General features: G+C 42.4%; 1 protein-coding gene across 3 annotated transcripts in view; it reads right to left on the bottom strand.

Moving 5' to 3' along the window:
- pcxb (pyruvate carboxylase b) overlaps window positions 1-25,557 on the bottom strand; it is a 265,650-nt gene that overhangs the window by 195,107 nt on the left and 44,986 nt on the right. For all 3 annotated transcript variants that reach the window (XM_034569452.1, XM_034569451.1, XM_034569453.1), the window contains one exon: window positions 15,076-15,194. In XM_034569452.1, the coding sequence (XP_034425343.1) occupies window positions 15,076-15,194 (119 nt within the window). The remainder of the gene's footprint in view (window positions 1-15,075; window positions 15,195-25,557) is intronic.

Genomic DNA, 25,557 nt, shown 5'->3' with positions numbered 1-25,557 from the left:
ACATATAGTTAAAAATGTATCAGCTACCACACTGCACATTTGGCACACCCACAGGAAAGATATCCAACAAGACATGCATACACACAACATGGCCATTACAAAAAAAAAAACACAGAAATACACACAGATACATGCGCACATAATGACACAAGCCTATGAGTCACAGACCAGCCCAGATAACGCGGAAAATATGAGCTTTGGCAGAATAAAATGGTGACAACAATGAGGAGCGAGGGCAGCTGGGAGAGAAATAAATTGTGTGCAATAAATACAACATGAAAGGGGAAAATAACGGGAGCAGTGAAGAGGGAGGATGGAAAACTGAGGGAAGCATACATAGGAATTAATAGCGAAGAGAACGATGAGGGGAAGAAAAACAAACAAACAAATTGGCTAAAAGATAACACAGTGCGGTTCAGCCATGCTCCAGAAAACTAAAGAGAATTTAGCTCAGTTCATGCACACAGTATTTGTATGCCAATGCCGTTGCTCTGGCAAATTAAAGTACATACACTAGAGTAAAGGGGGAAAGACTGAAGGAGAATACAGAAGAGGGGCAATGGGAGAGTGTAGGAGGGGGGAAAAAGATAAAGAGAGGGAAGAAGAGGGTTGGTTCAAGGGGAGGAAAAACACTGAAGAGATGCTGGGTAGAACAGAAACTCCATTTGAACCTTTTATTTTTGTAAGAAACAAAGCTTTCTCTTATGACCCAGGGTGGTAAAGGAGCCCAGCTAAGCACTAGTTTATTTTCAAGTCTATTTACAGGAAATTGTGTAAAAATACAGATTCTGTGATTGCAGTGTGAATGGCCATTAATCTGAAATGAGAGAAAATACAGAGTTGTGAGTTTGTGTGGTTGTTCTCATCTGAGAGCAGTGTTGAAGTATCAGGCTGGTGTTATCATGTGTCTCTTTACTGTAAAAAGTATATTGCTTCACAAGTACCCTACTGCGTCGACAGCACTCAACCCCCAGCCGATCGATTCTGTCTGAAAAAGTTTCAAATGTTTAGTTTCGTTTTTTGACAAAGGGCCAGGAAACTGTAGTTTTTAGTTACACAGGACAAATGGTCCATTTTCTGGGGACTATTTTTTAGCCACAGATTAATACACATTGGACAAGAATGGCACCGAGTAGAGCACATACCTCCGCCAAGGCCCAACAGTCCCCTTTAAATCAATCAAGCTGCATTTCAAGACTTATATGAGTCCCATAAAAATGCCTGGTTTTTTACCATCAGGATTCATGAATTATAGCCTGGGAAAATAGTAAAAATGTTGCAGAATGTCCTATTTTGCACAATGATCCAGATCCAAAATTTGATACAGTTGTTCCTTGACTATGCTTCCTTTCACCTTTCTTGTGGAATTCCATTCAGTTATTTTTGTGTGATCTTGCTTACTAACAAAACAACTTACCAATAAGCGAACAGGGGTGAAAACATAACCTTCTTGACGGAGGTAATGAGAATCTTTTTGCAGCCGGTTGTTGTGGATGTGATGAACTCAATAACTACACTGCCATGTTCATTGCATTGGAGGATCAATAAGTAATTGGTAGAGGGGGTTTTGTGGGATTTGTTAAGGATTAGAAATACTATTCTTCTCAATAAAAATATGGCATCATGATCCTCCAGGGCCCAAAGCTTATGGATCTGTAATGTATTTACAGAGGAATCAACATATGCTTCATAAAAACATGCTTATACACAGTGATGCATTAAGGGACCTGTGCAAATAATTACTTAATGTCGACAAACAATTATTAATTTACATGCGCGTGAGAGTACACAAGAGGGGGCTCATCAAACTGCATGAGCACACTCATGCTCAACATCCACATCCATCCTCACTGCTGGAATGTTATTTACAGGTTTTGGACCAATGAACCATGCAACATAACTGTGTGCAGCTGGGATGGAGTCATTGGGTCTTCGTTTCCACAAACCAAAGCTCAGCAGGGAACCCGTCTAATTAAACCCAATGCACTGAGCAGACTGTAAATGCATCTTTGATGTATGTGTTCTTGTCTTGGCATGTGAGGGAAGCCTCTCTCGACACAGGCAGGGAGACGGGGAGGCAGTCGAGACAATTTATGTTCAAGGCTTATGAAATGAAATGATCTCCTCTACAGGTTCCTCAGCATGATACGCCGATAGGTAGACCTGCTGAAAACAGCCCAGCAAAACGGCAGCGCTTCCTTTTCGTCTGGCTGGGATGGATTTCATCTGTCATTTCCCCGCATTATATTCCACTCACAGCTCTCTCTGACTAACACGCTGGTGAATCATTTGAATGCGAGCAGTGACGCCTGGCAGCCACTCTGCTAGTTGGTGTGTGGGGAGTGACATCCTAACAATATTGACAAACATGACCTGCGACAGGTCGGCTCAGACAGGCAGCTCCCTGGCACCCTTTCAGCAGGCTTCAGCGGGTCCAATGTACAATATGTCATGCAGAGTGAATTGGTGCTTTACAAATCCCTTTAGGTTCATGGCAGCACGGTCAAATCGGATCTGAAGTCTTCATCTAGATCCAGGCAGATTTTGCTCCCCCTGTTTGGTGGCACACTTTGAAAGCCAAGGAAAAAAGCAGGAGTCACTTCCTCCCCTTCCAGCTTGGGAGAAGACTCATGTCCCCTCCCCTCGGCTGCTATCCCCAAATGCACATCTGTCCCAGGGCCTTACCCATGATCCACCTCTGTTTGATGCTAAATTCTCTGGTTTTCATCAAGTCTTTGATACGACTTGACTCAGAAGCCCCAAGCCTGCAGAAAAGGCTTGGGAGGAATCCAAATGGGGATTACTGGACGGAACGTATGGAAATTACAGTTTAATTTATCATTTAGGTCATGGTAATTCATGCAAATTAGGATTTTCATTAATTCCAGCCTTGGGTTTAAATGGTGTTGCTCATGTAGGGGAGTGCAGTCTTGTCAGGATCACACGTGAAGAGGATAGTGCGGCGGCACAGGGAAGCTACAGTAATTCATATAAAATCTCAACAGGAAAGGTCATCGCCGTAGAAACACCTATAACCTTATAACAGCCGCCTGTACAGGAGGACTAAACCAAAGCACACAGGACTGTCAGCTGATATGTTGGAGCTGATGGTCATGATACTCGATGCTCTGCTCCGTGTGGCAGAACTAGTCACTGCTGGACATTAAAGCTTTGATTTGACAAAATGTCCCTCAAAAAGGGAAATTTGAACATAAACATGAAACCAGCTCTTCTGAAATATGATCCAGGAAAATCCAACATCTCTGAACATCTACAAATCTGCTTAAAAACCATAGAAGAAAAACAAGACTCATTACAACCTCCGATCGTCCTACATAATCATCATGCTTTGAATCTGAAGTGATCCACTGATAGAAACTAGAATAGCACATTGAGCGTTTACCGCCGTCAAGGCCCAACAGTTCCCACGTTGCACCATATCTCTCACACACTCATAGATATCAGTTCCCTGAATATGTCGGATGAATGAATTATTTCCTATAGGAACTGTGAAAACATCAAAAAAATGTAATGAAGACAGTGAAATAAATTCATGGATCCACCCCCTGATCCGGATTTGATCCAAAATTTAATTGCTTGAAATCTGTTCAATTATTTTTGTGTAATCTAGCATACAAACCAACCAACAAGCAAACAAACTGACTGGGATGGAAACACGACAAGTCATGAGACTTAACTTATTTATATACAGCAAGTTGAATATATTTTATGACAATTGATCCTATAAAAGCCAACTTGGCACAAGTTAAATACCGGTAACGTGCAAACAGGGCATTTAGTATTTAACCTCATTAAGAAAAATATTAGTGACATAGTCTGTGGTTACACTGCTAAAAGTCCTCTCCCTGTTGTTTTCAGTTCCCAACAGTTATCTCCTCTCATAAATGGTGAGTAATTGTCTTTATCTTAACGCACTGTAATAAGTACAGCACAGAACGTGTCTAACATGACATACTGAAATGCTTTAGACCTTAAAAAGTCAAGTTTGTCCATGAGCATGAAAAACATTTCATAAAACCAAAAACAATGGCGGATCTGATTATAATCATGATCAGCATCTTTTCCATAATCATAAATCGCCTCAACTCACTCCCTCACTCACACACACACACAAATGAGATTCTCCCCTGATGTCAGCACACGCTCAGACACACAGTTGCAACCCTCATTCTTATTCATCTGCTTACTTCTCAATCACTCACTGTATGCTTCACTGCACAATTATAATCACCTTAAAATTATTTTATGATGTGCTCACAAAACCAAACAAAACCCCTCTGAGAGCGAACACACACACACACACACACACACACACACACACACACACACACACACACACACACACACGCGCGCACACGGCGTTGCGGCTCAGGAGGTGGAGCAGTCATCTAGTAATTGAAAGGTTCCTGTCCAAGTGTCCTTGAGCAAGACACTGAACCTCTAACTGCTCGTGATGCTGCGTCATCGCTGTGTGTATTCATGTATGAGGAAGACCTGCACTGTAAAGGGCTCTGAGTGGTTGACGGACACAAAAGCGTGATTTAAGTGTTGAGTGAAGACTGTAATTTTTACACCAACGTCAATGTATAAAGTGATATAGAGGCAGATTCAGGTAATGTCATACAAAATATTTACTCAAACACTCAATACTTATTATAAACATTATCCAGCTCATTACAGGGCACCCAGGCATGTCATCTATGCGGTATCTCAGCGGTATATGCTTGTCAGTGGTTATTTAATGGACACAGACTCACAGGTTTGTGGCCAGAGGAAAAGCTGTGGATTGTTTACTGCAGTGTGTTTCCTTGTGGTGTTGAGAAAAGGGAGAAATGCACAGAAGCATAAACAGAGGAGGAAAAAGGAGAAGGAAGAGGAGGAAGAAGCAGAGGAGGGAGAGGAGGGAAAGAGATAACAGAAGACACAAGCTAAAGAAATAAAAGCAGAAAACAAGGGATGGGGACCAAACTTTGCTACTTTTATGATGCCAACCGAATTGCTTTGATGCAGTTTAGTATCAAGAAGTGCAGTGTCATTTCTCCTAGAGCAAACCTGGTTAGCCTCAGTGAACCATGTTTGCATGTGGCCTGCTCGCACCAACATCTAATAAAGCTGATGAGTGGCTGTCTAACGTCACTGTAACACTGTCACTACTCAACTCTGCTTTATTTTTTTCCCATTATGTTACCAGACAGCTTTAAAGGTATAGTGAATAGGTTCATTTTTTATGTTGTTAAACTGCTTTCAGTAGATTAAATAATATTTTTCCAGGAGATGAAGAATAAAAACAAATATTTCTATTATGTTTTTTATTGTAAAATGGATTTCATGAAAGCTAAAACTAAAAGTTATGGATCACTTATTATTAAAGTCAAGGTATTGTATAAGTACCAGTATAAAAATAGTTCATCCCTCCCTAGAGAGAGGGAGGGATGAAAGAAAGAAGAAAATGAGCATTGGCCAATCATGTTAATAGTTTTTAGTCCCTTAATTATTAATAAGAAAAATGATCCTGAGTTCATCTTTTCTAGGACATCTTTCTATAAATGTGTACGTGCAAAGACATGTGAAAAGGGAAAACTGGAGAGGGAGGATAATTGCTGATGTGGCAGCAACTCCTCCAACTCCCACGTTCAGAGAGGAAATCAAAGCCAAGAGCAAAGAGCAGGAGATACCGGCTGCTACATCCACCGTTCAACGAGGAGGAAACAAAGGAGGTAAAAAGAAATAGGAAGAAAGAACGAATGAATGACAGAAAGCGTGTTGATGAAAGGAGGGAAGGAAATCACAAGACAAGCAGAGAGACGCGACATAAGAGGCTCAGTGACAAAATGGAGGAAAGAGAAAAGGTATTACAATGCGTCGCAGTAAGTGGTTTCACAGCAAACTGTATTAATGTGAGCATTCTCTATAGAGCTCAACATATCTAACAAACACAGGCCTGAACCTTTGGTCCGACATGATGCTTCACTTTATTTCTGCAGCAGCTCTGGGTCGAACGACTCTCTTTTTCTAATTCATCTCATGTCCGTCCTCCGCTCTCCATTGCCACCTCTCGTTTGTCAGAGCCTCTTTCAATTAATGCGAGGCATTGTTCCTTTCCGTCCTCCTAACTCCCGCTCCCTCTCTGTCACTCTGTTTCAACCTGATGAAGATGGAGAGTGGTCATTTAAGACTAATTAGCTAGCCTAAACAGACAAATAACCAGGTCCAGCACACACACACACACACACACTCCCCAGCTCCGATATATCAATTCACGTACACGTTTAAAAGGGATTGATGCTCATACACCAAACTCTTAACTCACTCTCTGACACACATCGAAATATTCCCTCACACACACACACTAATTTTGTCTTTGTCTGCAAAATTGTTCAAAATAAAAAGCAATAAAAGCGACTGAGCCGCCTTGTTTGGGTTTTTTAAAGAAGCACAATCTTTTTTGCAGCGCCTCTAAAAGCACCGCGCTTTATTGGCAGCTTCTTCATCTGTTCATCTGGCTGCTACATTTACAGCTAAACATAATGAAGGCATCTGTCTAAAGCACTGCCAACCTCCCTCTCCGTCTCACAAATACTCTTCACAACACCAATATTGCACGGCCGGCTATTCACTCGCCTCGTTCCAAGGACATAATGACAGCGTTTTTTTTCTCTTCTCCTAACCAGCAAAAACGCAGTATTAAACGAAGTTAATAATGAGCTGCGACTTTATTACACTGAACACCGCAGTAGACTCAGGGTGTGTGTGTTTGTCGTTTCTGAAACCACTGATAACTTTTTTTTTTTTATCATAAACTAGAATTAGACATTTGTCATTGCAGTGAATACATGACACGTTGACTATGATGGATATTATGGAGTTTATTTAACAACATTACCATTTAAGCAATCAATGCTACACTGCTAAAGTGATCAATACTGGCTGTCTGAAGCCCTTAACCTGAAACGATTCAAATGAGACACTTAATCACATTTAACATTCCGCATGCATGGACGGGTTTGTTATTATCTGCACTTCGGTGGGACTGTGGTGCACATCGCAGCTAAGTGTGTCATCAGTCTGTCAATACAGTGTATCTGCACACGCATTTTAAAAAATGAGCATCGATCAGTCACTGTCATGCAGCGGCCCTACGTGATGGATCTGATGCAGTTCGTTTAATGACCTTTGAGATTTTGTTTTCAATATTGTACCGATTGTCCACAGGAACATGTTATTTATTACCGCCGCGCAGTGAAGACGAGAATCCACCAATATTTCTTTTCCTGTCGTGAAACAAACAAACTGGCAGGAAAACCTTGAAATAAAGACACAGCACAAAATATTGTGGCTTCCGTCCAAACTTTTACTGCTCGTCCTTAAAAACCCTTGTCAGTCAAACTCTGCTGCAGATATCCGATACTGTGCATGTTAGTAAATCATGTCATGTTGCTGTCATTTGAAATATAATACACCATTCCCCCGCAACTTATTATAGCTCCGAATCTGCCTGACATCCTATATCAGTGTAAAAGCTGGCAGACACTGTACCCTGCACTCAAATGCATTATGAGTGGGTTATATTAAAGGTACAGTGGGTTTGTCTTGCCATAGGATAGAGACTCTGATGTCAGAAACTATGAGCCAAATCATTTTAGGGGCCCTGACAGCTTCAGTTGTTGTTGTTTAGTGGGAAAATGTCAAAAGTACAAACTCTGTAGAGACTTGGAGTTTTTTTTTTTTTTTAAACATTATTGAAGCCAAACATTACTAACGGACAAGGACCCTGAGGTCAGAGGTCAAGAAGGAATTGGTTAACTCATCTTTGAATCTTAAAGATTTGTGAATTACACAGTAAAGACCTGAAGCATAAAGTTAAACCAGTCTACCAGGCCATGAGCTAATGGAGAGCAGTCAGTGAAAGAGTGAATCTTGTGGACGTCAGACATAAAAAAATCTGTGAAGTTAAAAGGGTGAGAATATTCAAGCTGTAGAGTATCTATGAATGGAAAGTTAAATATTCTTTGATCAGACCAAGCAGACTGTGCTCCTGCTCTCTGGTATACAATGTTAGGCCTGGTTCAGTTTAGGTTGGTTTACAAATTGTTTGCTGAGACTTGTATTGATGGAGTTTGATGGGGTGTTGCACAGCCGGAGTGTAACCACTGCCTTATAGAAACAAATACATTTGGGGGAGAAAGGTGTTAGGTGGTAACACGGTTGAATTCTTCCTGCAAGGCTGTGGAAATAGTGTGGCGACTGAACAAATAGGGTAGTCTGGCATTAAATCAGTGGACTTGAATTCCTGGTCGGCCACATCTAAAAGTCAGGACTCTCACAAGTAGCAGTGAAGGAAAACTTTGCCTCCTGACATTTGTCCCTCATATTTACTCACTCAGACGTCCCCACATTAAAAGGGCCAAACACTTCGTCCTTGTGCCGCTTCGAACGAACAGGCTCACAGGATCCCTTTTCGTCTTCTGCCTACACTTGCATGCACAGCACGAGCCTGGGGGTATAATTACATCGCTTTACGATCTAAAGTACTGCTGTCCACCAATCTAACAAAACGTAGAATGCCCCTGGACGGCAACATGCACGCTAACGCACACGCTCGCCGTCACTGAGGAACACAAAGTCCACGCGTAAAGGAAAGATCGTTTACAGCTAAATTATGGACAAATTGAACCTCGAGAGCGGGAGAGTTGAAAGGCAGAGCTGGAGCTGAATGCAGAGGCGGGCGGCCCGTCTCACACAAACACATCTACTCGTATGCCTTTCGGACAAAAGAGCGTCTCATACACAAGTGTCTCACCCTCGTACACACAGGGTTTGCCTCCCAGACAATATGCAGTATTTCTTACGCGTAGCTCGCACTTTCCCTGTCGCATACACACTCAGACAGAACAGCCTCCATTGTGCAGGAATTCGGTAAAGCAGGAAAACAGATGATTAGGTATTCACATAATGTTCCTCTTCAAGTGTGCGGATGTGTATTCGTTCGATGACTTTGGACCATTTTCAATACAGGGGCATATTTTTGTGTGTGTCAGTGAATGAGAGTGTGTGCGCGTGTGTTGCATGAATTCTGTTATATATTGTGGTATTCTGACGACTCAATGACACTTGTGTGCGCACCCATTATCAGAACTGAGAGAGAGAGAGAGAAGCAAAAGAAGCGAGAGAATGCCAAAAACACTTCACCTGTCAAGCTCTCACTGTTGTGGGGAAGCGAGAGATATGACAACAAAGCCAGAGAGGAGGTGGAGGACGAGGCAGCATAGGTGAAGGGGGAGGTGAGGAACGATGGCAGCGGAAGAGGAGGATAAATGTGAGGCCGTGTGGAACAGAGAGAAAGATGTTAGGATGGTTTTGTGTTTGTGGTGGTTAGCATGGACAGTTTGTGTTTTGACGTTGTTTTAAGATTTGTCTGTGAATCAATATGTTAAATACTAAAGCCAATACAAACAGATTTGTCATCAAATTCCACTGCCAACTCCAACTCTTTTCCACAAATTTAACTGGTGCACCATCATGTGCCAGTGTTGGTGTTCTGTCACATTTCGGGTGAATATATTTGGACCCTTTTAGACCAAATTTGGAGGAAATTCAAAACATGCTTGTGTATCCACCGATAAACCCTCATTAATGCTTAATGTTTGATACGTATAAAGATACAGACCGAGCCTTCTGTCCGTTCTCAGCATTCATTACATCTGTATTTGTGCACTTGCGTCTTCTGAAAGATTACAGACGAAACGGAGAAGAACCAACAGAAATTGTGGGGGGGGGGGGGGGGGGGGCAGTGTCGCCAATAGTTAAAAGGAGACGACACGAGGAAGAAAAGTCAAACAATTCACTGTCCACGTGCTGCGATGTATTAACACCCTCACAGAGCAGCGCTGTTTACAACGAGGTCTCCTTTGCCCTTTTCTTCAGAAATGAATTATGACAACCTCCTCCACCGTTGCCATGTTAGTTATTGTCAGAAACTCTTGACTCTGCGCTGTCCTCTTGTGAACATGCAAGCCTGAGGATGCATGAAAGCATGAGGTCAGTGACATCTCTTTTCTTATAAAGACGCAAATTGAAGGATTCATTTTCTTGCAACTCTTCTTTTCAGAACATCGTTGACCTTTTCCTCCCTTTCTCAGTGTGTCACCTCGAGGAGAAACCTCGTCCTGCAGTCTCTCAGCTGGAGGCTCTGCCTGTTCACTTTCTGTGGCGAAGGAACTGTTGTTTTCACTCTCATATGCTATTAGACTAAAAACATGATTATTCTGACTTTGTTTGGAATATGGTGTCATCATAATGGAAAAGGCTCACCCCTTGTTTTTTTGACGTGCATGCTAATCAAAGCCAATACACAGAGGATTCAACTTAATGACTCGCTCCTGTCGCTGCCTCTACAAATGTGGTTTAATCACCTAGAAGTCCCTCTTTCCGGTTGTTTTGTATTTTGGCTGGTGTTTCTACTCCTACATGAAAGTATGGAGCAAAGGAGACAAGTGGAGGTGGCGAGACAATACAGCAGGATAAAAGAGGGGCAGAGGAAGGAGGACAAGTTCCTGAAGGGACACAGTAAAGATGAGCGAAGGTGGGTGAGGCTAAGGACAGAGAGACGGAGTGAGGGAGAGATGAATGAAGAGACAGATGTCAAAGGAAAAAAAGAGAAGAGGGGGTGAGTGAGTGGTAGACACACAGAGGGAGAAACTGACAGGGCTGAAAGGATGGCAGCGGGGAAAGGAGGAGATGGAGCAGGAGGCAATGGCGCGAGGAAGAGAGACAGACAGGGCGGACGGAGGGACGGACAGAGGTGGAGAGACCTGTGCACGAAGGCAGCTGAGGACAGAGATGAAGGGGAGAGCCTGAGGGAGGACTGTTAGGATGAGATGGATGTGTGGGAAGGAAGAGGGGATGGATTAAAGAGAGAGGGGACTTTGTTACATGTGACATAACAGGAGGTGGAGGAGTTAGGTGACCTTTGAGCTGGTTAGGGAGTTTATGACCAAACTCTGCAAAGTCGAACTTACACTTAGAGTTGAACAAAGTCAAATGTCAGCGTGAACCTTGCATCATTAAGATGTGATCTGACCAACATGTTGATAACACCAGCATGTTCACCATCATAGTTTGCAGTGTTGGGATGACAACAGTCGAGGCAATGCTAATTAGGATAATAACGAATAGTAGCAATAGTTGTTTCACTCTAAAACATAAAATGTCAACCTAATAGAAAGGTCAGGGGAATGCCAAAGTCATTCTTAACCTGGGAACCATTAACATCTGCTCCAAACTTCAAGCTAATTCATCTAAAAAATCCAGATATGCTATTCCAGAAAGTGATGGAGTAACATCTGACTCACTATAACAGCAAATAGAGGGAAAGAACAACAATGATGTAGAATGTGAAGAGAGGGAGAATAAAACAGACAAGACCTATCAAGCATTTGATTAGGGGGGGGGCTAGAGAGGCTACTAACATCCTGTTCATACCTTTTAGTTCATACTCTTTAGTTGATACCTCTACCTTTTAACTGGCTGTAGGCAGCAATCTGCTTAAATTAAGAGAAGAACAAATCAAACCAACAGAGACTGGGTCTATTCCTTGGTGGGTTTCAGGAAAAACAAACACCCAAGATGTTTGATGCACTCTAAATACATCTCTATGTTTAGTTTATTTTAATTTTCAGACATCCTGGACAAAGCCAGCTTACCCAAAGGACCTCAGTTGAGTTGGCAGTCCTCCAGTGTGGCCAATTGCATATTATCTGTACTTGGAGCAGCCCAACTGGGATCTGATCACCCAAGATGCATTTCAATTCAGATATAAACAGGGCCTAAAACGATTTTGACACACAAAAGCAATGGGCTTCCTGGCATGGTGTCCAGTGGAGCTTCGTCTAAAAAGCATTAGGATGTGTGTTCCACACAGGAAGGAGCAGCGGAGGGAAAAAGAACGATAACATCTAAGAGAGAATGACGACAAGACAAAGAGGGAGATAGAAGAACGGAACGAGGAGAATGACTGATGACAAATAAATGAGGCAGGAGAGATGAACCTGATGAAAGACGGTGTGTAATGAACAGCAAGTTTAGAGGGGACTTACACGAGTCAGTATGAAAAATACCTTTGCGGGCAAGTCTATTAGTAACACTGTCAGTTCAAACACATGGAAACCAGAAAGAATGTGCTCACACAGCTCAGAGATTGGGGGTGTAGCCAAGTGAAACGGAGAAGCTGAAAAAGTAATGGACATAATGTTGAAATGACACGGCAGTACAGTGTTCGCTCTTGTCATTTACGCTCAAACGTAGAGTCATTTTCCCTACAATTTAGACGCATGCATATTGGGTTTCTGTTGATGGGACTTGTTCTCTTTCCCACTGCCGGCTGTGGCTGCCCAGAGTTAAGCCTCCGCCTGACATGAAAGCTGTGCAAATGAAAAGTGTTGCTTGTGACAGCTGAAACTTTCAACATGTGCAGTTTGATGCATGACGCTGCCCAGATTCAAGTAATTACTGCACTGCTGCCAATTCAAATGACCCCAATTCCCCAAAACTTCACATTTGCTCAGTGATGAGAGGGTTTCCCTGCAGGAGAGAGAGGATATGACAAACTGGTGCAGGATACGAGGGGTCTAATACGGGAAAATGACTTTTTAAATCAACCGATTGTTCCTGTTCGCACCTGTGTCGCAATGCATGTGAGGAAGCCGAAAAGTGTACGAAGGAGGAGAGGTATCAAAGAGGCAGGGAGGGGGGGGGGGGGGGGCTTGCTCCATCTCTTTTTGTACTCAAGAATAAAGAATAATGCTGCATGACATCCTGGGTGCACAGCAACTAGAGGAAAATATTAGTGTAATATTGTCCGAGTTCTTCATTGCTCCTAATCTTCCAATTTGGCCCCTTTTTATTTTCCAATATATTAGATATGACACTACATTAAACAGCAATAAATACAACAAACCCAGGAAATTGTATAGTGATGACTAGGGAGATGTTTCCATGATTGGGCCCCTTCTGTGTTTGTTCGTATTTAATATATGTGCACGATGCAACAAACAATCTGCTCTATTACACTTATCAGCAACATGCTATGAAACCAGTCAATAAAAAAGCGCCAAGCAAAGGCAGGGAATAGACGGGGAACACAACCCATTTGTTAGGCCTAAATGATACAATGTGCTTTGATGACAAACACACGTCTTTGTTTAGAAGAAAGCTCCACGAGGGAAATCTTTAACTTACTGCCTCCGCACACCCACACAAAGGCTTGTTGGTAATTGAAAGTGTCTAAATATTGGATGGAGGCCTGCTGGGAATTTGCTGAGGTGCCGTCTATACCGTTTTTAAAATCATAAAGGTGAAATATGTCGGACCATTATAGGTGAAACAAAGCTACCAGGGCAGTCAGAGAGGGTCTATATGTGTCCACAGTCTTTGGATGATGTGTAATCAGGTGAGTAAGTGACCCGTGAGGTGTACTTACTGTGCAGCACAGTGCCCCGACAACAATTTAGGGGATATTATGTTTAGTTAAACTGAGCTCTGGGTATATTGAGGTGTCACTGACACCCCCGAGTCCGGAGGAAGGGGATGAACACACACACAACTTTTTAAACTCCTGAAAAGAAATGGCAGATACAAGCTTTATCCTGATATACATCAGTGTAACATGGGAAACCACAGGCTTACAAGAAATAAAATAAAAGACAGCCTACATTATGCCAATTGGTTTTATTGATGTCGAATGTTATGCTGTCCCATTCATCAGACCATGTTTCAAGTCACATTACCCACATTTTTAAAGCTGGTATCTACCCACTAGTTCCAACAAATGTCTGTCTGTGAACTGTTCATCTTATCGGATTCACAATTGGCATTTATATCGTCAAGGGCCTGAAGAAGTGCAGTGTTGAATCTGGTGGGATTTAGACACTTGTATTAAATCAAATTTGAATAAAAACGCTACGCTATTGTTGCTGCAATTCGTTGTAACGAGCTTTTATTCTGAAGAGTTGTAAACTTGGGTCTGAGGATTGTGTCGAATGCTTCCCAGACCTCTGGCAATCCAAATAAAAGCGTCTGCGCTGTCGAGGGGAGCTCAGTGTGTGCTTATACGTGTTTTAACTCTCCTACAGCTGATGTAGTTCACTGTGGTGGGATGCAAACGTCGCGGTTTGATCAAAGGGCTTCTTCATGTATAGTAACAAGAAAAAACACAAAGACTGAAGAGATGAAAGAGGCCAAACAAGAGTGCACGCTGATAGTTAAATTGTCAGTCATATTTGGTTGCCATAGGAACAGGTACACTTGCCAGGCATACCTCCCTCTGCCTATAACCTCCTGGATTGGTTGCATTGATTATTGTCTGTACGCTTTTGTTCATTAATCAAATGAATCCTGCAGGAAATAAAATGTGAATTAATTGCAGATTTCTGCGTTTACACACAGATCAGTGCTGAGCAGCGTTTTTTGGCTCTGACTGCGGGGCCAGAACACCTGTACCTGTGTGTTTGCCTGCGTTTATGTCTTGTGTGTATTCGTTTGAGACCCATCTGTGTTGTTTCAGCTGTGCAAATCTCACAGGTCATCAGTGGAGCAGAATGCTATTTATATTTTTCATTATCCTCTCGCTCGTCCTCACCTCTCTCCTTCAATCCCGTTGTCTCTCACCCTCCCCCTGACCTCGTCTTTCGGCTCCTCTCTTCACTGACTCCACCTGTCCTCTTCCCCAGTCTCTCCCCCTCTCTCGCTTCCACTCATCTCTTTCTTGGTATCTTTCAGTCAATCCCTTCTCGTGCCTCTTTTCCTCACCGTTGACATTTTTGCATCACTAACGTGTACATATCACTTCCACTCTTTTTCTCAACTCTGCCTAAAACCTCCTCCCTACCTCCAACCTTAGTTCTCTCTTTTTCAGCAACTTCTTTGCGAGTGGGAAGCATCTAACCTCATAGCTGCACACCTGTTTGTAGACAGATGATCCCCAAAAACCCACACACACAAAATGACAACCGCTGCAACCACCCAGCTGCCCACCTCCTCTAAACATCTGCTACTTACTCTGTGATTTCTTCTGTGACTGTGTGTTCAACCTGGAGTCGGGAGTTGACTTCGATGAAGAAGTGTTTGCCATGTTTGTCCACCAGGAACTCCACGGTCCCAGCGTTCTCATATCCCACCTGCAGCAAAAAAAACATGGAGAGAAAAGCTATTATACTGCACTGAAGTATCCAAGTGATAATATTAGTTGTGTAAACACTCAAGAAGCAGCAATCACTCATCTTAATGAGCCATGAAGCCAAAAGAATGAAAAACTCCTGTCGTCTGTCCATGCAAATATGAATACGTTAAATGAGTGTGGGATAAGCATCATGTTTTATTTGCATGGAGGGAGGAGGGCCTTCATCATTTTCTCTGTAATGTGATAATTACATCATTAATCAAAGGGGATTTATTGAAAGCCCATCATCATAAAAGACCCTTTTCCCCCATTGACGTTCCATCTACAACGCTGCAATCAGACTCAATCAGTGTCAGGTACATTAAATATAAAAGGGATTTTTCTTCTGGGCTCAGTCGTACCGCATAGAAATGGAAGACGACATCTTATATATTCACACAGAACCAGGACACAACAATGAACAGACAGTACTGCATGTGTCACTCGGCATACATTGTTTTACACATACCCTCCGTAGCAAAATTAACAGTGATCTTAACTCAAACTTCCATAGCCTAGTTGTTTAAGAGCTTTTTCCAAGTTTCACAAATTGTCTCCTTGGACCATGGAAGAAAAAAAATATCTTGGTTTAAATGGAGGAGGGGACCCCTCATCCTCATCCAGGACAGTCAAATATGCTAATGTATGTGCAAACATGTGTCAATCAATTTAATTTGTCCATCCACTACAATATCTGCTCCTAGCAACAACAAAATGGATGTTATGGATATGTTTGGATCACCTGGTTGTCTCATCATCCTGCATAAATCATTAAAATGTCCAGGTACAAGACTGGGATACCATATACTATAATTGTATAACTGTGGGGTAATATAGCATGCTATTATACCAACACCAACACTTTCCATACTTATTCTTCACAACTCCACTTTGGATCGTCTCAGCTCCAGTTTATTATTACCCAGTGGGAGCTGCATGCAGAGTGTAATTGCCCTATAAATGCTAGATAAATAAAGTTTATCATCATCATTATAATTTCAAGACTAGGCAGGTTTACACAAATTACACAGATGATTTAAGCAACGAATTATGATTGGTGTTCCAACCAATCAGGGCAGCTAACTCGGATCAGAACCAGACAGAACAACGATTGTCCCTCAAATCTAATTTCCCAGTATTCAGAGCAAAGGAAAGTTTGGAGGAAAACAACATCCAACATCATGGAATTAGGGAGGTGCAAGCAAAAGTGTCAAAACTAAAAATATATCTTTGCAGATGTGAAGGTATTAGCTCTACCTACATGTTAGAATGTATCTAGAGCCGCTTGATGAGTCATTTGGCCCAAAACTAGAACTGCAGTGATTTGAATTTTGCAAAACAACCCAGACAAAGAGCTGAAAGATGTTAGGGATGCAGTTAGAATGAAAAATCCATCATGCATAATACACACGTAAACAAATGCTGCACACAGGTTCGACAACATGAGCGTGGAAACCTCTCATTAAGCCCATAATTAATGGTATAACATCTCCAATACACACTCGCTCACGTGCAACATGAATCATATTCACCTTGTAAAACATCATGCGTGTAAAAATATTCAGAGTCGGCATGAGATTTCTCTGCTGAGAGGAATTAGTCCCATTTATGGCATCTGTAGCTCCCCACAGCTTTTACCACAGAGACTCATTAAGGGGATAATACTCACTTCAACACACAACTTGACATGCATACAAACTTGATTAAATTAAAATGTATGAGCCTCAAAACATGCACGCACACGCACGCACACACACACACAGTAGGATATTGGTGGGCGTGACACAGACAAACACAGGAAACCTTTCGACACCAAACACCTACATGCTCAAGAGTTCTGTCGTTTTTTTTCTCTTGCCAGACACAAGTGTGTGCATGTGTGTGTGTCTGTGCGTGTGTGTAGCACTCGTATTACTCAACTATGAGGGTTCATTAATACAGAAACCATGACCTTGAGGAGCAGTTAGATATCTTAAAAACACTTAAGGGTGAAGCCATATACTGTACATACATGCACATATAGCATACATACATCCAGCATGTGCACCGATGTTATAGAGCAGCCATAAATACGATTACACTCACACGCAAAATGGTAATTTTCCGCTGGGCTTAGCTTTCTCTTAACCTTCTGCTGTGTGTAGCCAGATTATTCATAGAGTGTGTGTGTGTGTGTGTGTGTGTGTGTGTGTGTGTGTGTGTGTGTGTGTGTGTGTAAAGCCAGCAACAGTGATGACATATACATACACTGTACCTACTAACCCAAGGCCTCATTGATAAACAGTCAATAACAGTGATCACACACGGTGACATAAATGCACACACACCGACCAAGACTAAGCATGCGCACAAATACCGATATGTGTCACTCCATATTGTTGTCACACACACAGAGTTGGTGAGTAACAGTAGCAGCCAGTAACAGATAGTGTTCACTGCTTTACAAGGTCTGACAGCCAAGTCAGTGGGCTGCACAAGCAGAGAGGTCACAATGTGCACATGCATAGCACATGGATGTACACTGGTGAACAGCTTCGAATGGAAAGTGACAGAGACATCTGCTACTGTAAAGCAAAGACAGACAGACAGCGAGACAGACAGACAGAAAGAGAGAGGCCAAGTCCGTTAAAAACTATTCGTGAGAAGTGGGAAAAGAGGGTGAATGTGGAACGACGGAGAGAGGGAGGGGGATGAGGAAAGAGTGGCGGATGGACCAAATGAGGACAAGAACGAGGAATAAAAGTGTTCTGTGGGAGTGGGGAGACAGGACAAAGATGCACGGCATGAAAGAGTGGATTAGATAGAGTCATCGCAGAGAGGAAGAATAGCAGAGAGATTTGATGAAGGAGGGGCCGTCACTCTGTCTGGTTTCTCTCTCTCTCTGTCCATGCAAAAACGTTTGCATCGTTATTACAGGATGTCAAAAAATGTAAATTTGTCAAGGACTCATGACATAAACCCCTCCGCCATCTTCTGTTGGGTGACGGAGAAAATCTGCATTATTCTTGATCTTACAGATCAAACTAGTAAAAAAAGAAAGTCAGAATTTCAGGTGTTGCTGATTCCAAGGTCTAAACTGAGCACAGCTTCAACCCAGAGGTGTGTACGGCCTTTAGAAATAGAAACGCGAGTATTTTTAGGAGCACGTTAGGTGTAGAAGTGTTGTTGCTGCATCTTTCATGGCCACAGACGCGTCAAATCATTATTTCCAGAAGGTTGATTATAACAAGGAAAGCAGACTCTTAAGATGACTCAGGAGCTTTAGAAACGTATGGATGGAGTGTCCCTGATGTGAGGGAGAATGGGATACTTGTGGCTTTATTGTGCTGACAAAGGCTTGTACGTGTGACGCCATTTAGTCTGCAAGACACTGCAGTGGAGACAGTTCAGCAGTGGAGACAGTTCAGCAGTGGGGACAGTTCAGCAGTGGGGACAGTTCAGCAGTCCACAGATTTCTCCTAAAGCAAAACGGGATCTTGCACCTTACATGTAGCTGTTGGAGCACGCAGGTTAGGCCCAAATGCAAACGTACTCTCGGTAATGTGAATCTTTGAACATAATTTAATTGATTGGTAATAAATATGACCCTTGTAAAAATCTGATTAATGCTATATTTTGTCCACCTCAGCCCACTACTGTTGCATATCCTCTCCTCTATGATAGACGGGCTTTACGTTTGACTGAAACAAGTAATATTGGGCCTATTAAAATCTGCTTTTGATTATCTGAACATCAGAAAACGCCTCATTCTGATTGGAAATGGCAACTTTTGAACTGCGTCCGTACGTGTTTGGGACTGAATCTGATCCAGAATATGAGCGTGGAGAGTATTTGTCATTTTTCAAACTAGGTGCATTTTGTGCGAGACCGAAACGCAAAGTGCATTTGATTTCCCAAGTGTTCATGCAGGAGGTTTATTGCTGAGGGCAATTTGCCCTGTGTAACCCTGAAAAACAATAGGCTTGCAGTTATGAGACGTGCTCTTACTGTCCTTTTGTTTGCATGAGCATATTCTGTGCATAGTCATTTTGTGCTGCAGCTCCACAATGTCTTATCTTTGTCTTTTTGCCGAAGCGGAGTCATTTTGGGGTTTTAAGTTTTACTGACTGTTCTAAGTGTCGACACATTAAAAGAGGATCCCCTTTTGGCCACAATTTGTGATTACCCTTGATGTATCCATACTGGTGATTTAGTGCTATGCAAGTCTATTGCTCTGAGGATAGTGTATAACTATGACATGCCAGGTTAAAGGATGCCACCGGTGAAACTTTGTTCAATGCTTTCTTATTTAATTCTACGATATGAAAGTTTGAGTTTATTTTGTTAATAAGACATAAAGTTCTCATATTAAGCACAGAAAAGAGAAAACACAGAATTCCACACAAGGTGTACTAGAGTGTAAAGTACACTACAAACACTGCCATGTTCACTTGGCTTTTTCTGTGTGGAGCCTGTGCTTAATTTGAGTCTTAATGTTTTATTTCTACAAGGACAGAGGCAAAAAAGACTCCTAGCAGATGAGAGCGGGGGCTAAGCACAACAATCCCTTTAGTCTTTCAAGTCAAAGCACATAAACAAGGAACCACATAGAAACCTGGCGAGGCAAAGAGGAGCACTCACGATTTTTTTCCCCTCTCAGGTTTTCAGTCAAATTGAGCCCTGCAGTAACAGTAAAGTACAGTACACACAGTCTCAATGGTCAACAGCCCAGTGGTCCCCCTTCACTTAGACGCTCTAAAAAGAAAAGATGATTTTGCCAAATAGCTGTAACTGCATGCAAATTCTGTGTGGAACAACATTAACAAGATGAGAATGCATTTCCTGCTGAAAATGCAGTGTGAATACTGAGCGGCTGGAAATGCTTTGCGGAATCAAGCTGACGATGCATGAAGTCTCAGCCCTAATTATTTGAATGAGAGAAAGGATCAAAGTGAGAAAATTTCTGCATATAGTGGAATCATATCAGCATCTGAACTCGGTATATAACAAGTAACAGATAGTCACGCTACACGAGATGAATGACGAGTGTGAGAGCCAACAGCAGACGAAGGCACTTCAAGCCGGAGAGAAACTGTGGGCGAATGAGACTATAGAGAAGCTCAGTGAAGAACTGCGGGAGATGAGACATATGTCGTGTGATAGCCTCTGCAAACAAAATTTGTCCTGGAGCAATTCAAACGAGCAAAGGGAGACCTCTGATGCCTGTGAGGTAGTCGTGCAGCCCGAGACAGGCACACCGCGCAGCACACTGAGGAAATCAAATGGCTGAAGAGCCTTCTGCAGAGGGGAGAAGCCTCACTCCAAGAAGAAGAACTGAGGGGGAAGGCGCTCAGTGACAAAGTGGAGAAGACGAAAACACCTGTGCATATATAGCAGCACTGAAAGGCTTTGAAAAGTAAGCAACAGGGGGGAATCAATGGTACATCACTGGCACTGACTAGTTAAAGGACTATGTCTAGCTGTGTGCGTGTGTGTGTGTGTGTGTATAGTACAGCTTTTAAACATACAGCAGACTTTTTTGATGAGTATATCGGTGACTAACACTGATCCACTGTCTGATCCAGAATTTTCATGTCGGATCCAGCAGACATTAATAATCTCAGTCCATTGAGGAACTTGCTGGATTGTTTTCCAGAACCAAAACAAAACAAGCTTCAGCAGAGCTCCCAGCATCGCCAAGAGGTGGAGTGAGAAAATACAGGTTTCACTAAATCTTAATTTACAGTAACGCCCAAGTGAAAACTGCACACAGTGACAATAAGGGGGGGAATGGAGTGAAAATTTACAGCAGATGTGGGAAGAGCAGCGGTAGCAGTCTCTGCCAGGGAAAAGAGTCTAATCATATAAACTGATTCATTTTTGATTTTTATTCGTGTATAATACACAGGGGTACCACAAGCCGAAAATGAAAAGCTGTTTAAAGGTGCTACACACAGCAACTTTAGAGGCGCACAATCACATTACCAAGCAGTTGTTACGCAACCAAAATCCTACAGTACATTTCACTTTACGCTCCTCTTCTATAAACATCACTGCTGCTGCTTTCCTTTAACTGCACTTCTCCTCTCTCCTTTCTTTCATTTATCGTGTCTCTTCTGGGGATTGGAGTTAATCTGGTGCCAAGATTTTCTGTAATCTGATCCAATTCCCTTTCAGACTTGCAACACACACTACTCTCATCTGATTCGCTGCTGATATAACCACAGAATAACACAAACACACACACACACACTCTCGAATAGATCAGCTCCATTTCAGTGGTGCCACCTCTCTAATCCTTGTGCTGCAGGGAGCTGCCAAAGCAGCGGTGCTCACCCACCCGAACACACAGTGTACACAATAAAAAAAAAACATGCGCGCACAAACATATGCAGTGATGCACAAATGCACATATATCACATACGTGCCTAACGGCACAAAAAAGTAATGATTAGGCTGTAATGAGCACAAGCATGTGAACGCCCACACACACACAAACCTACACTCAGTCCCATATGCACCAACACGCTCACTCTCATCCCAGCTGTAATGGAAAGGAGCTTGAGCAGAATCCCTTCAACCGTTTGCCAATTCATGTATTCATCCCTCCATTCCAGCTTTTCTCCAAGATTTCATTACTTAGTTCCATCACTTCTCTTTCAATCATACCTGTCCATACTCTCACTTCTATACCCTCTGCCTCTGTAATTAAGATTCAGATCATCCTCTACCGTCTCCATTTCTGTTTTCCCACACTTGCTGTTTCATTTGTATACCAAATAATCTGCTGGACATAAGACGACAACATGTTTGGTCATAAAATTTGACACAGAAAAACAACCATGAAAAGTATGAGGTATACAGAGGCTTTCACAGATTTAAATGGGAGTGATAAAACATCCTTATTGCCGTCTCATGGGGGCGGTTTTAGCCAAGAGGGTCAGGTAATTGAAAATCTTACTTATTACACCTGCACAAAAGTCAATGAGCAAGTGAATTGTAACCAGTGGCGTTTCTGTCTGTCCTGAGGAAAAACTCTAAATATGGAATAAACTTGAAAAGTTGCTTGGAGGTAGAGTGCTGCAGATTTATATATACATTTTTTCTAATCTGTTAAAAGGTCAAGGTCACAGTGTTAACCTGATATCTAAGGGGACATGTTGACTGGTACTAGTGGCCGTGACCTATCACATCCTTGCTTGTATGACGCCTGTAAGATGCCACAGTCACGCATGCTAATGCATGAAGGTTTAACTCCACTTGAAGCCACGATGCGATTCGCTTCGCTGCAAATGTTTTGATAAATTCCTCAGTCGCACAGATCGAATGTGAACGGAGGACAGAGGGTCAACTCGGAAATATTCGTGCATGTGTGAATTTGCCCTTAGCCCCCGATTGAACTCACTGCTGACCTCTTCTGTGCTGTATCATTCACATCTGATGAAGGGCAGATGGACGAGTGAACTTTGTGTGATTGGTGTAACATGGTCTTTAACCAGAGTCTAACCAGCTGAGGTGACCTTGTTCAGTTTCCCTCAGCATGAGACCTGCTCATTGCGGCTCGTGGACTTAATTTATGCCGATTGAGCTGCTTCTCTCTGTTGAGCACAAAGGGGTCAGAACCCACATATTCCAGCTTCAGGCTACAATTACACATGTTCCTCTACAGCACTGATATTAATAGCTACAACACACATATGCCAACTAAATAAATTTTACAGCAACCTTATGAAAGTATTATTTTGGCTGGCCTGCATCCCTTGTATAATACTCAACAATTTATAACACTTACATACAACAGTAAAACTCAACTGTGCTTAAAACTTTTGATCCTTAAACAACATGTGAGACCGCATGCAGTGCGGGTGCATCATCTCGGATTGCATTTCCACTCCATGTTGTTAATTCTGGTGCAGTATTGAGACAGGATAAGACTCCCTCCTGAATTGAGGCCGAAATTGCAGCATGTTAGTGTTTGCCGAGCACGGTCATAATTAATACATAATGCACACTTAACAGACTCCCAGTGAGGACCAGTACACTCATGCTTTGCTCCAAATTTGTTTTCAACTGTGGCGCAATGATATTTAAATTCTCGATTATGCTCCTCTCCATGCTGGTTAAGCTGTCAAAAAGTATCTAAACTACAGCATGCATACTAATTAGGAGGACAAGACTGTGCTTAAAAGAAGAACACTCTTTATAAAGTATAACTGGCACATGATTAAGTTTCACTGAAGACTACAGCCATGCAAGCAGCTCTGTCACGCTGCGCTAGAGGAAAAGGCAGGATTCATCCTGTTCTCAAAATGATATCTGTGCACAACTTCATGGCAAGTTGAAATATTTCAGTCTAGACCAAAGCTGGAGATTAACCGAACGGCTCATGATTTAAGTGCATATTCCAAGATCCAGTTCCAAAGTCTTTAAAGTCCCTCAAACTATGAATTCTGTCAAAGTAAAAACTCACTGGATGCAGACTGTGAGAAATTAACCATTGTCATGACCGCCTCCCCCCGTACAGGTTCCACCAAAACAAGTTCCCACAGACAAAACTTGGCAGCGGCTGCATCCTGGTCTAAGCATCGACCAAAACAAAAGTGATTGGTTTGAAGAAACAGAAAAGGCCAGAGTGTTTTGTCTCCTGTAACAGAATGATAATGGATACAGCTCGACTATTCACCAGCGCTGACACAGCAGTGTGTTGATGGGTCTAGCTAAGCAAGACTAGTGGAGACTTAATGATATTCTCAAGGACACTTTAGCAGCCTGGACGAGAGCCAACACAGAAGGTCAGAAACAGGTCCCTCATGTAGAGGCAATGCGTGTTAAGTCATTAAACCACTACACTTACCAAACACCTTACACCACAAACTGCTGCATTTTTAATCGCACTATCCTGCCCCCTCACTCTGTTCACTCCTTTCTGATCCTTCCCTTTCTCTTTTTCCCTCCATGGCTACAACTCAGTCATTTTTCCCAACTGCCATCTATCTGTATGTGCCACTTTCATCACTCTTCCTCCTCTCGCTTTGTGGTTGTCCACCCTTTGGAAAATAAGTCTTTTCAACTCAAGTGTTTAAGAAAATGTAATAAAAGAAAGTGTCCCGAGCGACTCAGGACTGAAAGGTCACAGATTGACAGATGGCATGAGAGCGATGCATGGACGCGGCAGAGGGACAAAAAGAGGATTGACAAGACGAGGGAAGGTAGATGGCGACGGAAGCAGATGGGTATACAATGAGCAGGGACGGTGAGGGACACGAGTTGAGCTCAAAGCACAAACAAAGCCAGTAGATTCACAGCAAGAAGAAAACTCTCCGAAAGGCCTGAGATGAATAGTGGCCCGAGATGTGTGATGTAAGAGTGATGAAAGGAGCAGAGTCGTGCATGTACTGTACATGATGTACAAGACTCATCGCTAAACCACAGCAGCCAGTGGGGAGAAACAAAAGCTCTGTGTCGCACAAGGAATATGTCACAAAGCTGATTTGTGTCCACGATTCTTTTATTCAGACTTGTGTCCAATTAGCTCCAGCCCCTCCCCCTCACAGGATAAGTGGTATGAATGGATGGGTGGTTGTATGCATGGACGTATGAATGATGCATGGATGGATTAAGAGAGGGACCATATAAATATTCATTATGACTTTTCTCTTTAAAACATTTTTGCCTTGATTATCAACCATTATCACTAAAAGCGATGCTCATCACTAACACGCATCATTTCCGTTAATTAGTGTATTGTTTATCACCTTTTTTATTTTTACTGCATATCTGGTAATACTCTACAATGCACAACTATTAAACCAAGACATCTGCTTAAGTCTCTTGTTTTATTCCTATTTGCTGACATACTGGATGTAAGGATTTTTTGTTGAATATTTTAATCCTGAATAATTACAATGTCCATGTAATTCTGGATATTGTGATTGTACAGACGTAATAATAATAATAATCACTGACAGAAGCATCACACTAAAGTGTATATGGCCATTAGGATTAATTTTAGAGGCAGGGAGATTTGCAATAAGCAATGTTATGTTCTCCGTCTCCATTATTTCTGGGCTTTCATGTAGCTTGACAAACAAATCAGCCATTGTGTAGCTGCGGCTTTCAATGCGATTGCACAGCCATGACATAACGTCAATGATGATGTGGGTGCAAAAAAGAAATAAAAATCAATCTGTCGATATTTCTCGCATTACTGACAGATTCCGTGAACCCAAAGGAAGCAGGGTAAGGCCATCAGCCAGGAGTGTAATGGGAGTTAGTGTGGAGGCTACGCAGCAATAAAGTGCACACACACATACAGAAGCTGGAGAGTTAGAGGAAAGGCAATC

Source organism: Hippoglossus hippoglossus, chromosome 18 (assembly GCF_009819705.1).
Source record: "Hippoglossus hippoglossus isolate fHipHip1 chromosome 18, fHipHip1.pri, whole genome shotgun sequence".
Lineage (NCBI taxonomy): Eukaryota > Metazoa > Chordata > Actinopteri > Pleuronectiformes > Pleuronectidae > Hippoglossus > Hippoglossus hippoglossus.
The sequence above is the reverse complement of the archived record's forward strand: the minus strand, read 5'-3'. Positions and strand labels throughout refer to the sequence as shown.